The sequence below is a fragment of the Oncorhynchus gorbuscha genome, linkage group LG03 (genome assembly GCF_021184085.1).
Source record: "Oncorhynchus gorbuscha isolate QuinsamMale2020 ecotype Even-year linkage group LG03, OgorEven_v1.0, whole genome shotgun sequence".
NCBI classification, from domain to species: Eukaryota; Metazoa; Chordata; class Actinopteri; order Salmoniformes; family Salmonidae; genus Oncorhynchus; species Oncorhynchus gorbuscha.
In genome coordinates, this window is record NC_060175.1 from 101,373,632 (window position 1) to 101,388,287 (window position 14,656).

Here is a 14,656-nt window from a genome sequence, read left to right on the forward strand (position 1 = left end):
AGGAGCCAGAGACGTTGTTACCTAAACTAGAGAGAATCTAGGAGCCAGACACGTTGTTACCTAAACTAGAGAGAATCTAGGAGCCAGAGACGTTGTTACCTAAACTAGAGAGAATCTAGGAGCCAGACACACGTTATTACCTAAACTAGAGAGAATCTAGGAGCCAGAGACGTGTTGTCATTTAAACTAGAGAGAATCTAGGAGCCAGACACACGTTGTTACCTAAACTAGAGAGAATCTAGGAGCCAGACACACGTTGTTACCTAAACTAGAGAGAATCTAGGAGCCAGAGACGTGTTGTCATTTAAACTAGAGAGAATCTAGGAGCCAGACACACGTTATTACCTAAACTAGAGAGAATCTAGGAGCCAGAGACACGTTATTACCTAAACTAGAGAGAATCTAGGAGCCAGAGACACGTTATTACCTAAACTAGAGAGAATCTAGGAGCCAGAGACGTTGTTACCTAAACTAGAGAGAATCTAGGAGCCAGAGACGTTGTTACCTAAACTAGAGAGAATCTAGGAGGCAGAGACGTTGTTACCTAAACTAGAGAGAATCTAGGAGCCAGACACACGTTATTACCTAAACTAGAGAGAATCTAGGAGCCAGAGACACGTTGTTACCTAAACTAGAGAGAATCTAGGAGCCAGAGACACGTTATTACCTAAACTAGAGAGAATCTAGGAGCCAGACACACGTTATTACCTAAACTAGAGAGAATCTAGGAGCCAGAGACACGTTATTACCTAAACTAGAGAGAATCTAGGAGCCAGAGACACGTTGTTACCTAAACTAGAGAGAATCTAGGAGCCAGACACACGTTATTACCTAAACTAGAGAGAATCTAGGAGCCAGACACACGTTATTACCTAAACTAGAGAGAATCTAGGAGCCAGAGACACGTTATTACCTAAACTAGAGAGAATCTAGGAGCCAGACACACGTTATTACCTAAACTAGAGAGAATCTAGGAGCCAGAGACGTTGTTACCTAAACTAGAGAATCTAGGAGCCAGAGACGTTGTTACCTAAACTAGAGAGAATCTAGGAGCCAGACACACGTTGTTACCTAAACTAGAGAGAATCTAGGAGCCAGAGACACGTTGTTACCTAAACTAGAGAGAATCTAGGAGCCAGAGACGTTGTTACCTAAACTAGAGAGAATCTAGGAGCCAGAGACGTGTTGTCATTTAAACTAGAGAGAATCTAGGAGCCAGACACACGTTATTACCTAAACTAGAGAGAATCTAGGAGCCAGAGACACGTTGTTACCTAAACTAGAGAGAATCTAGGAGCCAGACACACGTTATTACCTAAACTAGAGAGAATCTAGGAGCCAGAGACATTGTTACCTAAACTAGAGAGAATCTAGGAGCCAGAGACATTGTTACCTAAACTAGAGAGAATCTAGGAGCCAGAGACACGTTATTACCTAAACTAGAGAGAATCTAGGAGCCAGACACACGTTATTACCTAAACTAGAGAGAATCTAGGAGCCAGACACACGTTATTACCTAAACTAGAGAGAATCTAGGAGCCAGAGACACGTTGTTACCTAAACTAGAGAGAATCTAGGAGCCAGACACACGTTATTACCTAAACTAGAGAATCTAGGAGCCAGAGACGTTGTTACCTAAACTAGAGAGAATCTAGGAGCCAGAGACATTGTTACCTAAACTAGAGAGAATCTAGGAGCCAGAGACATTGTTACCTAAACTAGAGAGAATCTAGGAGCCAGAGACATTGTTACCTAAACTAGAGAGAATCTAGGAGCCAGACACACGTTATTACCTAAACTAGAGAGAATCTAGGAGCCAGAGACATTGTTACCTAAACTAGAGAGAATCTAGGAGGCAGAGACGTTGTTACCTAAACTAGAGAGAATCTAGGAGCCAGACACACGTTGTTACCTAAACTAGAGAGAATCTAGGAGCCAGAGACACGTTATTACCTAAACTAGAGAGAATCTAGGAGCCAGACACACGTTATTACCTAAACTAGAGAGAATCTAGGAGCCAGACACACGTTATTACCTAAACTAGAGAGAATCTAGGAGCCAGAGACGTTGTTACCTAAACTAGAGAGAATCTAGGAGCCAGAGACACGTTGTTACCTAAACTAGAGAGAATCTAGGAGGCAGAGACGTTGTTACCTAAACTAGAGAATCTAGGAGGCAGAGACGTTGTTACCTAAACTAGAGAGAATCTAGGAGCCAGAGACGTGTTGTCACCGAAACTAGAGAGAATCTAGGAGGCAGAGACGTTGTTATTTAAACTAGAGAGAATCTAGGAGCCAGAGACGCGTTGTCACCTAAACTAGAGAGAATCTAGGAGCCAGAGACGTTATTTAAACTAGAGAGAATCTAGGAGCCAGAGACGCGTTGTCACCTAAACTAGAGAGAATCTAGGAGCCAGAGACGTTATTTCAACTAGAGAGCATCTAGGAGCCAGAGACACGTTGTCATCTAAACTAGAGAGAATCTAGGAGCCAGAGACGTTGTTACCTAAACTAGAGAATCTAGGAGCCAGAGACGTTGTTACCTAAACTAGAGAGAATCTAGGAGCCAGAGACGTTGTTACCTAAACTAGAGAGCATCTAGGAGCCAGACACACGTTATTACCTAAACTAGAGAGAATCTAGGAGCCAGAGACGTGTTGTCACCGAAACTAGAGAGAATCTAGGAGGCAGAGACGTTGTTATTTAAACTAGAGAGCATCTAGGAGCCAGAGACACGTTGTCATCTAAACTAGAGAGAATCTAGGAGCCAGAGACGTTGTTACCTAAACTAGAGAATCTAGGAGCCAGAGACGTTGTTACCTAAACTAGAGAGAATCTAGGAGCCAGAGACGTTGTCACCTAAACTAGAGAGAATCTAGGAGCCAGAGACGTTATTTAAACTAGAGAGAATCTAGGAGCCAGAGACGCGTTGTCACCGAAACTAGAGAGAATCTAGGAGGCAGAGACGTTGTTATTTAAACTAGAGAGAATCTAGGAGCCAGAGACGCGTTGTCACCTAAACTAGAGAGAATCTAGGAGCCAGAGACGTTATTTAAACTAGAGAGAATCTAGGAGCCAGAGACGCGTTGTCACCTAAACTAGAGAGAATCTAGGAGCCAGAGACGTTATTTCAACTAGAGAGCATCTAGGAGCCAGAGACGCGTTGTCATCTAAACTAGAGAGAATCTAGGAGCCAAAGACACGTTGTCATCTAAACTAGAGAGAATCTAGGAGCCAGAGACGCGTTGTCACCTAAACTAGAGAGAATCTAGGAGCCAGAGATTTATTTGCATGGTGAAAACTGCATGCTTCCTTCCACACTTCTGACTTGACATAATTGTGAAAGCAATGCAATGGAAATCTTCCAGTAGTACACTCTTCTACTCATGTCAGATCAGTGATTATTTTAAGGGATCATTCTCGTGACACCTTACTGCAGACAATGCTACCCAAAGCCCGAGACGAGGCAGCACAGTCACGCCCGAGACGAGGCAGCACAGTCACGCCCGAGACGAGGCAGCACAGTCACGCCCGAGACGAGGCAGCACAGTCACGCCCGAGACGAGGCAGCACAGTCACGCCCGAGACGAGGCAGCACAGTCACGCCCGAGACGAGGCAGCACAGTCACGCCCGAGACGAGGCAGCACAGTCACGCCCGAGACGAGGCAGCACAGTCACGCCCGAGACGAGGCAGCACAGTCACGCCCGAGACGAGGCAGCACAGTCAAGCCCGAGTCGAGGCAGCACAGTCAAGCCCGAGACGAGGCAGCACAGTCAAGCCCGAGACGAGGCAGCACAGTCAAGCCCGAGACGAGGCAGCACAGTCACGCCCGAGACGAGGCAGCACAGTCAAGCCCGAGACGAGGCAGCACAGTCAAGCCCGAGACGAGGCAGCACAGTCAAGATGGTAGAAGAAAAGAAAAAAAGAAAAACGTGATCAACAGGCTTGTTCAGTTATTCATTTACTGTTGTTCTCTGGGGCATAGGTCAGAGAGATCAAGTGATGTCATCCCGATGCCAGTGGCCCCTTATCACGTAGTGCCCAACTGTCTGGGATAATAGTTAGGATCAATGGCTCTGTTAGCCTAAACAGATCTGGGACCAGGCTGTCTTGCTGATTTGGCAAGTTCCAGTTTGAGAGAACAGCACAAACAGATCTGGGACCATGCTAGCCTAACTGCAGTCTGTAAGCCTCTAACCTGATCCCAGATCTGTTTGTTAACTCCTCTGTAAATAGTCACGGCCAGCAAGACAAAATGTGCGAAAATGATCAAAATATAAATAAGCGAGAGAGCACAGACTGATCTGGGACCAGGCAAGCATAAATGTAGTCTGTTCTAGGCTGGTCCCAGATCAGTGTTGGCAAGGCAACACAAACCAACATATACACATTAAAAACAGTAACCATGGGAAATGGCAAGAGAGCACAGACTGATCTGGGACCAGGCAAGAAAGCCTCAGTGCTCTGACGTAACCTTGGTGTGCAGTAATAAAGGCCCAACCTTTGAATGTACCGTTACGCTCAAGTTCATTACATCAATAAAACACGTGTGTACGGCCCAAACAAATGACACCCTATATAGTGCACTACTTTTGACCAGAGCCCTATCAAAAGTAGTGCACTACATAAGGGAGTCATTTGGGACACAAGCCCCCCAAAAAAAAATGTGTCTATTATGAAGTTATGAATCACGTCATGTCTGTACAATGAAAGACCAGACCGAGCTGCTAAAGGTGGGCCTCCCGGGTGGCGCATCGCAGCGCTAGCTGTGCCACCAGAGACTCTGGGTTCAAGCCCAGGCTCTGTCGCGGCCGGCCGCAACCGGGGGGGACCATGGCTCGGCGCACAATTGACCCAGCGTCATCCGGGTTAGGGAGGGTTTGGCCGGTAGGGATATCCTCGTCTCATCGCACAGGACCAGGTCAGCGGTGTTTCCTCCGACACATTGGTGCGGCTGGCTTCCGGGTTGGAAGCGCGCTGTGTTAAGAAGCAGTGCGGCTTGTGTTTCGGAGGACGCATGGCTCTCGACCGTCGCCTCTCCTGCGGCAGTATGGGAGTTGTAGCGATGAGACAAGAGAGTAACTACTAACAATTGGATACCACGAAATTGGGGAGAAAAAGGGTTTCCATTTATTTATTTTTTAATCCCTAGAAGGAAGTGTTCATGGGATAGCTAGGAACGCGAGCAGTATAGCCCTAACGTTACAGATCAAATGAATTGAGCCAACATTATTCCTTATCCTACTGCATGGTTGGGTTGTGTCGCAGAGAAGCATGTTTGATCTACAATAGCAGGTTTCTATCTGAACGATCCAAAAATATTGTGTTGTGCTAAAAGCGCCCTACAGGCCCGTGAGACGTGACGTCTATGGCGTTTAGAAAGTCTAAACCAATGTCTCTGGTAGGGCTGCACGAGTAATCCAATTCAGATCCAAATTGTGATAATGACATGTATATACATCCATATAGCAAGAGGGAGGCTGCCATTTCCTCCTTCCTGAGACACAACAACAAACTAGACTACGGTACCTCCTCCAATGAGATGCGCTAGACTCGTTCACTTTCTACATGCACAAGAAGATGTTGACCAATCACAAGCAGGCTCTCTAACTCTGCATCGCATGTCGGCCAATCGCGCTTCAGCCACCGATGTTCAAATTTGATTTCCGATGTAACACCCCTTTGACAAAATATCACGTAGCCGAGACGGCTACTATTTTATTTGATTTTTTACCTTTATTTAACCAGGCAAGTCAGTTAAGAACAAATTCTTATTGTCAATGACGGCCTAGGAACAGTGGGTTAACTGGTCTAGGAACAGTTATCCCACTGCCTGTTCAGGGGCAGAACGACAGCTCGGGGGTTTGAACTTGCAACCTTCCGGTTACTAGTCCAACACTAACCACTAGGCTACCCTGCCACCTACAAGCAGGCTCTCTGACTCTGCATGGCATGTCGGCCAATCACGCTTCAGCCACCGATGTGGCCTTCTCCATTTGCACACACCATACATAGATTTTTATATTGTGTTATTGACTGTATGTTTGTTTATGTGTAACTCTGTTTGTGTCGCACTGCTTTGCTTTATCTTGGCCAGGTCACAGTTGTAAATGAGAACTTGTTCTCAACTGGTCTACCGGATTAAATAAAAGGTGGGGAAATGATTATCTATTTTTAAGTAATCATTTCACAGGTCATGTCTACAGGTATTCAGCACGTGACAGTCAGTTTCTAGAAGATCATAAACAAGCTGGAAAGGAAATACAAGATTACATCTCGCACAGATTTCATTAATTCATAATCGCAATATCTGGCCAAAGAATTTTGTAATTAGATACTTTGTCCAAAAAGGTGCAGCCCCTCGTCTCAGAGAAAAAGACAAAAGCCAACCCTGAACCCCTTAAAATATACTTACGATCGAGTCCATTGATATAGCGGATTCGTATTTCACAGTGCCCCCACACAGCACTGACGACAGGGTACAGCTTCCTCCCCTTGAGTCCTCTGAAAGCCACCCCAAGGTATTGTCCGTCCACTATATAGCTCAGAGTCCCCTCGTCCATGTCCAACACTACCAGGAATGAGTCGGGGACTAGAAACGTGTCATCCGGCTCCAGGAACGCTGGGTATGTCTTACTGGGCTGGTTCTTCCCATCGTGGTGCAGTTTATTTCGTCCCAGGTCCCAGCCCCAGGACTCGTGGTTATTACCCACCAGGGTCGTGTAGCCTACAGAATGTAACGGCGCGTCTCCTGTCGCCACGCCGACAATGGCGTGCGTTCCCCGCTGTCTCATGGCCCAGCTGATCTCCCAGACGTGGAGCCCCCGGGTGTAGCCGATACAGGCCCGGATGGCGTCCGTGCTCTGAGCCACGGGGTGCCGATGGAAGACCAGTTTGTTGTCGTCCTTGACGAAGATGTTGAGCGATCGGTCGTTGTTGTTCCACGAGTGCTGCATCTGGACCTCCTGTCCAGCAGGGGGCATGTCCAGCAGCAGATCCAGCCTGGAGGGCTTGGCGTGGTCCAGGGCTGCCAACTCCAGCTTCAGAGGCCTGAATGCCGGGTCTCTCATGTCAATAGTCTTTATGCCTCCAGGGATGCTCTGCCCCATGCTCGCCTGGGAAGTTAGAACACAGAGTCCGAGTCCTCCTGCTGAGTCCTCCTGCTGAGTCCTCCTGCTGAGTCCTCCTGCTGAGTCCTCCTGCTGAGTCCTCCTGCTGAGTCCTCCTGCTGAGTCCTCAAAAAAAAAAAAATAATAATAAAAAGGGGGGAGCAAATCAAAATCAGTTGATTGTTAGTTTCCCCCTCCTCTCCACAGCCTGTTTGTCACAGCCAATCAGGAGGCTGGATTGGTGTCCCTGCTCCTGGTTGCCAGTTAACAGGTTCAGGCCAGCTGCTGGTTCAATCCCACCTGCGAAGAGATGGGAAAGGAGAAGAGAGGTAGAACATGAATCATTACACCACAGTACCCTGCTTCCTAATCACTATACTATGGTCCTGTGTGACTCGGTTGGTAAGAGCCTGGACATTCCTTTAGTCATGCTCCCTCAAAACTTGAGACATTCGAGGCGTTGTGTGAAAAAACTGCACATTTTAGTGGTCTTTTATTACCCCCGGCACAAGGTGCACCTGTGTAATGATCATGCTGCTTCATCAGAGCAAGCCTTGAAACGACTTCAGGGACATATTCACAAAGCAAGATTACTGATCCAGGATCAGGTGTCCCTCCTCCTCCATATAATAATAATCATTAAAACAAAAAGGCTAAAATGGATCCTAAATCAGGACCCGTATGTATCCAGAAAAGCTTCTCGGAGTAGGAGGAGTGCTGTTCTAGGATCCCGTTTTGCCTTTTTAGTTCATAATGAGTAAGATTGTGTGGTCAGTGCCTAGATCTGCACTCCTACTCTGAAGCTTCAGTGGATACGGGACCAGGTGTCATCAACTCATGGGGATACTGGCATCCACAGAACACATGAAGGCTTAATGAAATCACGTCTTCAGAATCTTCTTGTTTTTAAATTCCATGACAATTATTCCAAGAAATACTTGAAGAAAGGTCGAGGTCAACGTCATAGCTCATTGCCGAAAGAAATTTCCCCTCCTGGAAAGACCTAGTAGGCCTAACTAACTCAATAATGGTGCATAAAAGTACAACTGAGCTCAACGGTCAACAATTTGAGATGCAAAGAGAATTGTTTAGCTGAACCGGATTTAAATGTTGTTTTTGCCCCAGCTAAATTTAGGTCCTTAAATTATCAGAAATGACTCTAAACAACTGACACAGCCTTCAAGACTTGGGAAGACTGGGTTTGTAAACCAACTAATATTTGTGGTTTCATATTCAGCAACTAGGAAAAACATAACCTCAATATTTGCAACTGAGGCCCTGCTAGTGTAAACAGACAGAGGGCAAGACAGCTGCTAAGGCCTAGATTTCCATCTCTGTAAACTTATATATTCAGAGGGCAGAAAGCTTGAGTCGTTTCCTATTATACAGTCGTCTGGTCGGGGCCGGCCGTTGACCGTCGTCTGGTCGGGGCCGGCCGTTGACCGTCGTCTGGTCGGGGCCGGCCGTTGACCGTCGTCTGGTCGGGGCCGGCCGTTGACCGTCGTCTGGTCGGGGCCGGCCGTTGACCGTCGTCTGGTGGGCCGGCCGTTGACCGTCGTCTGGTCGGGGCCGGCCGTTGACCGTCGTCTGGTCGGGGCCGGCCGTTGACCGTCGTCTGGTCGGGGCCGGCCGTTGACCGTCGTCTGGTCGGGGCCGGCCGTTGACCGTCGTCTGGTCGGGGCCGGCCGTTGACCGTCGTCTGGTCGGGGCCGGCCGTTGACCGTCGTCTGGTCGGGGCCGGCCGTTGACCGTCGTCTGGTCGGGCCGGCCGTTGACCGTCGTCTGGTCGGGGCCGGCCGTTGACCGTCGTCTGGTCGGGGCCGGCCGTTGACCGTCGTCTGGTCGGGCCGGCCGTTGACCGTCGTCTGGTCGGGGCCGGCCGTTGACCGTCGTCTGGTCGGGGCCGGCCGTTGACCGTCGTCTGGTCGGGGCCGGCCGTTGACCGTCGTCTGGTCGGGGCCGGCCGTTGACCGTCGTCTGGTCGGGGCCGGCCGTTGACCGTCGTCTGGTCGGGGCCGGCCGTTGACCGTCGTCTGGTCGGGGCCGGCCGTTGACCGTCGTCTGGTCGGGGCCGGCCGTTGACCGTCGTCTGGTCGGGGCCGGCCGTTTACCGTCGTCTGGTCGGGGCTGGCTGTTCACTATTATACAGTTAACAGGAAAAGCAAATCAAAACTTTAAAATATTGTTGTGTTATCCTGCCCTTGAAAACAAGGCTACTGGTCTGGCTACACTGACCGGCTACTACTGGACAGCGCTACAACCCTACAGACTTTTCACCAAGTCCTAAGTGAAAGCTTGACGCACTGCACTTTGAAAAATGCAGTGTGTAGGACTAGATGGACACCATGTTCAGATACAGGTAACTCACGTAAGCCTGTACTTTTTCAAAATCAATGAATAGGAGAATTTCTTGACTAACTGAAATTCTGTAATTGTAAGCAATAACAGTTGGCATAGCTTGGAACACAAACACATCCATAACTGCCAACTCAAATCCATTTCTTTTCAACCAAACATCTGTTTTGTTTGTTTGCCCGTGAGTTCAGAACATCTCACAGGAAGTCCTGATGACTCACTTTACTGGAACACCGCAGATGTCATTTCCCCCTCGACAGGTTTGATTTAATCTATTTCTGTCCATGTTGCTAGGAGGTCATGAAGACACACAGGAAACTGTGGCATCACCACACAGCCAGGGAACTATAGACGGCCAGGGAGCAATAGACGGCCAGGGAGCTATAGACGGCCAGGGAGCTATAGACGGCCAGGGAGCTATAGACTGCCAGGGAGCTATAGACGGCCAGGGAGCTATAGACGGCCAGGGAGCTATAGACGGCCAGGGAGCTATAGACGGCCAGGGAGCTATAGACGGCCAGGGAGCTATAGACGGCCAGGGAGCTATAGACGGCCAGGGAGCTGTGGCATCACTACACAGCCAGGGAGCTATAGACGACCAGGGAGCTATAGACGACCAGGGAGCTATAGACGACCAGGGAGCTATAGACGACCAGGGAGCTATAGACGACCAGGGAGCTATAGACGACCAGGGAGCTATAGACGACCAGGGAGCTATAGACGACCAGGGAGCTATAGACGACCAGGGAGCTATAGACGACCAGGGAGCTGTGGCATCACCACACAACCAGGGAGCTGTAGACGGCCAGGGAGCTGTGGAATCACCACACAACCAGGGAGCTATAGACGGCCAGGGAGCTATAGTCGGCCAGGGAGCTATAGACAGGGAGCTGTGGCATCACCACACAGCCAGGGAGACGGCCAGGGAACTATAGACGACCAGGGAGCTGTGGCATCAGAAACTTAACTGTTCAAGCTGCTGCTGAGAAGGTAAAGGCCGACTAATTTAATTGTAGACAAGAGTTCATTGAGAAGTGTTTTGGCTCTTTTTCTAATGCAAGTAAACAACTATTTTAAGTGGGTCATGTCTCCTCAGCGGATGGCCAAAACAGAGGGAGAATAGCCCTGCAGCGGGTGGCCACATGGCTCAAACGGTGCCCTTTTCCTTACATAGAGACCAATAGAGCACTCTAACAAGTCCTGGTCAAAAGTAGGGCACTAAATAGAGAGGCGTTTACAATCATCACAGCCTGGTTTAATCAATCGTCCCTCAATGCCCGTCCAGCCTTCAGGGCCTCAGGATAGGGAGTATGGGAGTTGTTCCTAGCCACCGTGCTTCTACACCTGCATTGCTTGCTGTTTGGGGTTTTAGGCTGGGTTTCTGTACAGCACTTTGAGATATCAGCTGATGTACGAAGGGCTATATAAATGAATTTGATTTTGATATGAAACATGTTACATTTGCAGACGCCGTGCTGGAGACTTAATGTCACCCCCCCTTCCCTACCCCCTATGTAGTGCACTACCTTTGACCAGAGCCCTATAAAAAGTAGTGCACGATATAGGAAATTTGGGATGCAAACTTAAACCATTCATTGTTCTTCCTCCTCCGACGAACCAACACCGCTGTGCTGAAGTACTGAATTTCAAACCAAACACTTAATTTGTGGGATTAAAGTAGTGTAGCTCAGTTGGTAGAGCATGGCGCTTGTAACGCCAGGGTAGTGGGTTCGATCCCCGGGACCACCCATACGTAGAATGTATGCACGCATGACTGTAAGTCTCTTTGGATAAAAGCGTCTGCTAAATGGCATATATTATTATTATTATTATTATTATTAAACTACACTTAACTAAAATATATATATATTTTTCATTATAGAACACACATTTTAAATGAGGATTAGTGACAGTTGGTTTTGTTCTACCCTTCCATGGTGGTTCGCCAATTGCAGAAACTTTTGTAAATTCCTTCATTTTTAGTCTTCAACGGATGTTGAAAATGACCAATTTGATTGTTTATTCAACGTGTTCGTACCGGTCCCTATTCATACCATCCATAAATAAATGTGAGGCGATGTGGAGGCTGAGTGCCTTGGTGTAATAATCCTGCAGCTGGGCTTGTTGGGATTTCTGGACCCCTGGGTTTAGTAAGGAGCCGATTGAGATGTGGAGGGGACCAAAGGATTTAGCTGAGCCAAAGGAACACTAGTCTCTCGCATCGACCGAGTCCACATCACATCTCTCGCGTTGATCAAGTCCACATTTAGGCCAAGACACTAACTATGTAGATGTCACCGCACTTTCACGCTCCCATCATCCCGTTTCTGAATCCTGGGTTGCTATTAAAAAGAGTAAAATGAAAGAAGCCAACGCCAATAAGCAGGTTGGACCTGCTAGGGAAGTCCCAGATATAGATATATACATGGGTGAAGAAAGATTTATTCAACGTGGAGCAATATCTTTGCTACAGATTTTTAAATGAATATTATAAAATAACATGGAAGAAATATGCGCATTTCCACACCAGAATTGCTCTGTTGCAGGTAAAAGACTGTGTGTGATGACATACCGTACACCAAAACACTAAAGCCATGTCCCAAATTTAAAATAAAAATATGAGCTTCATGCATTTCCATTGCATTTTCCAATCTATCAATAGTTTTGTCACACCAACTGTGGCAATAAAAGTACAACTAGCCCAATGTGGTTCACGCATGCTCTCTAGACAATAGTTTGCTGATAAAGTTACCTGTCCAGTCTCATCTACCTGTCCAGTCTCGTCTACCTGTCCAGTCTCCATTTTATGATGAGATAGATTAGAGCAAGAACATTTTGTGTTAATTGGCAGCGAAGCACCAATCGTGTCACTAGCATACAAATGAAGACCCTTGACTTCATTGGAAAAGAGCGTCAAGCTCATCACTGTGCACTTTCACCACCCTGTAGCCTAAACTGTGCATGCTTTTTCAAGTTCACAGTGGGAGGACCACACAACATAGCAATGCATGACTGAAAATTTAACTCAAAATGGTGGTTAATTCTTTCAACAATTACACAATCAATTGTTTCCACTTCGATTCATTGCATAGTTAAAATTACCAAAAGCAAATAGATGCCACTGTCAAACAAACAAATTGTCAACATTTATAAAATTGTTGCTTTTTAATTTTGTAAAAAACAACTTTACTCGCATAAAAACTGGATGGAAACATTCACTGTTTAAAAAAAAACTAGTTTTAATTGTCATTTTCTGTAAATAAAAATTCAGTATGCTACCATAAATTCTAAAGAAACTTTGAACAATACCGTAAACTTTACAGTAATGTACTGTTAAACCAACGTTTTTGTAATTCCTGGTAACATACTGTACTAATTATTACAGTTATTACAGTTATCTCCAGGTAATTGGCTGCTTGTAAATTACTGTAAACACATGCGTTTTACAGTGTGGTTTAGAACTATGATTTAAAAAAAAGAAATTACGTTTTACAAATCGAAGTTCATTACATTCAAACACGAGTTAAATTCTTTGCGAGGCAGTAGCCAGAATCCGACTAGATGTTCATCACATTCTGTAGTTGGAACAAGGATACATCACTGAGCTCTGAGCCTGCGAGATATATGGCTCTGAAAACATACCTCAATCCAGGGATGGGATATGGCAGTGTAATCCTAATTATCCCATTAACCCAACTAGCAAATCGAGAAGATTTCAAATAACCCTAGTTTTCAAATGACTGATAGTTTGTCAGTATGCTAGGCTATTTAATGTTATTACAGCCCATTGTGATTCGACAACACTTCCGGTAGCTTCTCACCTCAACACTAAGCGTCACATTTTCATGGAATTCAATGGGCTGTTATACCATTAGCTAACCTAGTATGTAGAGGACAAAACGAGCAGTATTTCAATCTTCTCAATTTGTCATTTGGGATAATTAGAGTATACTGCCATCCCAGGATTGAGATACGTTTTCCGAGCCATATCTCACACCGGCAGAACGGCTAGTGGGATTCCGGTGATGTCCGTCTGCTCCTAGATAGTAGTTATTCCGTAACATTCACTCAAAACTGGAAGTAAACTTTGACACTGCGCCACTTCGAGTTCCATGCAAGAACGTCTCTCTAACACCAAGCAAGGTGAAGATACTTCACAGTGACTGTGTAGCTCTTACAGAGGAAGTGTGTCAACAACAGAGTAGATTCATTGTTGAAAATAAATTAATACAATTGACTTCATGGCATTTGATACTTGTTAAGTTAACAACTGCTCTCATGACATGGTTTGTTGTTTGCGACTAAAAACATTAAATGTCAATTAGCGATCTAGACATGAAAACATAGCATAAGTAAAACCGAAAACAAAACCTCTAAAAAAAAAACCCCGAACTAAATAAAACTCACCTTTGCTTGGTTACTTTTTTTTTTTTCAACCAATAGAACCTACAGAGGATTTGAAAAACGAGGTTTTGAGATTGAAACAAAACTCCTAAACGATACCATTGCTGTTCGTTTTATCCTCTGCAGTCCTCGCACCCCTTTCCCATTTTGGGTTGGACATGAATTAGGTAAAACGATGGCTGTCCTAACCAGTCACGTGGTCCAATAGCGCCCAGATGCCTTGCTGGGGTAAATTCATTAGGAACCAAACGGGGAGGAACTACCCGGATTTGTCTCATAACAAACGTTTTCTTACCGTTTGGAGGGAATCAGCCAATTAAATTGGAAATCCCACCCAGTTTACGACATTAAAATGGTGGATTGACCTCAATAGAGCCCCACAGTGGAGGTGTCATAATACCCATAAAACCTAGTGGTCAAACAGGGAGATTCCAATCGTTTTTCCACCATTCATTTATCCCATGGGTGATTTTAGAAACACTTAAAATAAGGGCTGTGTTTCGTGTAGGCTTTACGTGACGTTTTTATAACCATGTAAATCTCTCTCCGACAAGGTGTCTTGTCAATATATTTGCCTATATTTACCCCCAACAAATGACATGTTAATATGCTGCTAATGTGGCTATCTATCATAAAGAACTAGAAATGCCAGGATGATCTGAACGAGACTGCCAAATCGAGGCAAAGGTAAGAATCTCTGGAATAACTATCTAATGTTAGCTAAATCTAGTAATTAATAAACATTTCTTTAGCAGAGGTGCCAGCTAGACATTGGGTGCAGGATATT

General features: G+C 46.1%; 1 protein-coding gene across 1 annotated transcript in view; it reads right to left on the reverse strand.

Annotated features, from left to right (window-relative positions):
• LOC124032384 (SPRY domain-containing SOCS box protein 1) overlaps nt 1-14,122 on the reverse strand; it is a 33,581-nt gene extending 19,459 nt beyond the window's left edge. Inside the window, exons 1-2 of the mRNA XM_046344752.1 lie at nt 13,873-14,122; nt 6,417-7,410 (exon numbers count right to left, since the gene is read on the reverse strand). Coding sequence (XP_046200708.1) covers nt 6,417-7,110 — 694 coding nt within the window. The 5' untranslated portion in view covers nt 7,111-7,410; nt 13,873-14,122. The remainder of the gene's footprint in view (nt 1-6,416; nt 7,411-13,872) is intronic.
• Between the last annotated feature and the right edge of the window lie 534 nt (nt 14,123-14,656).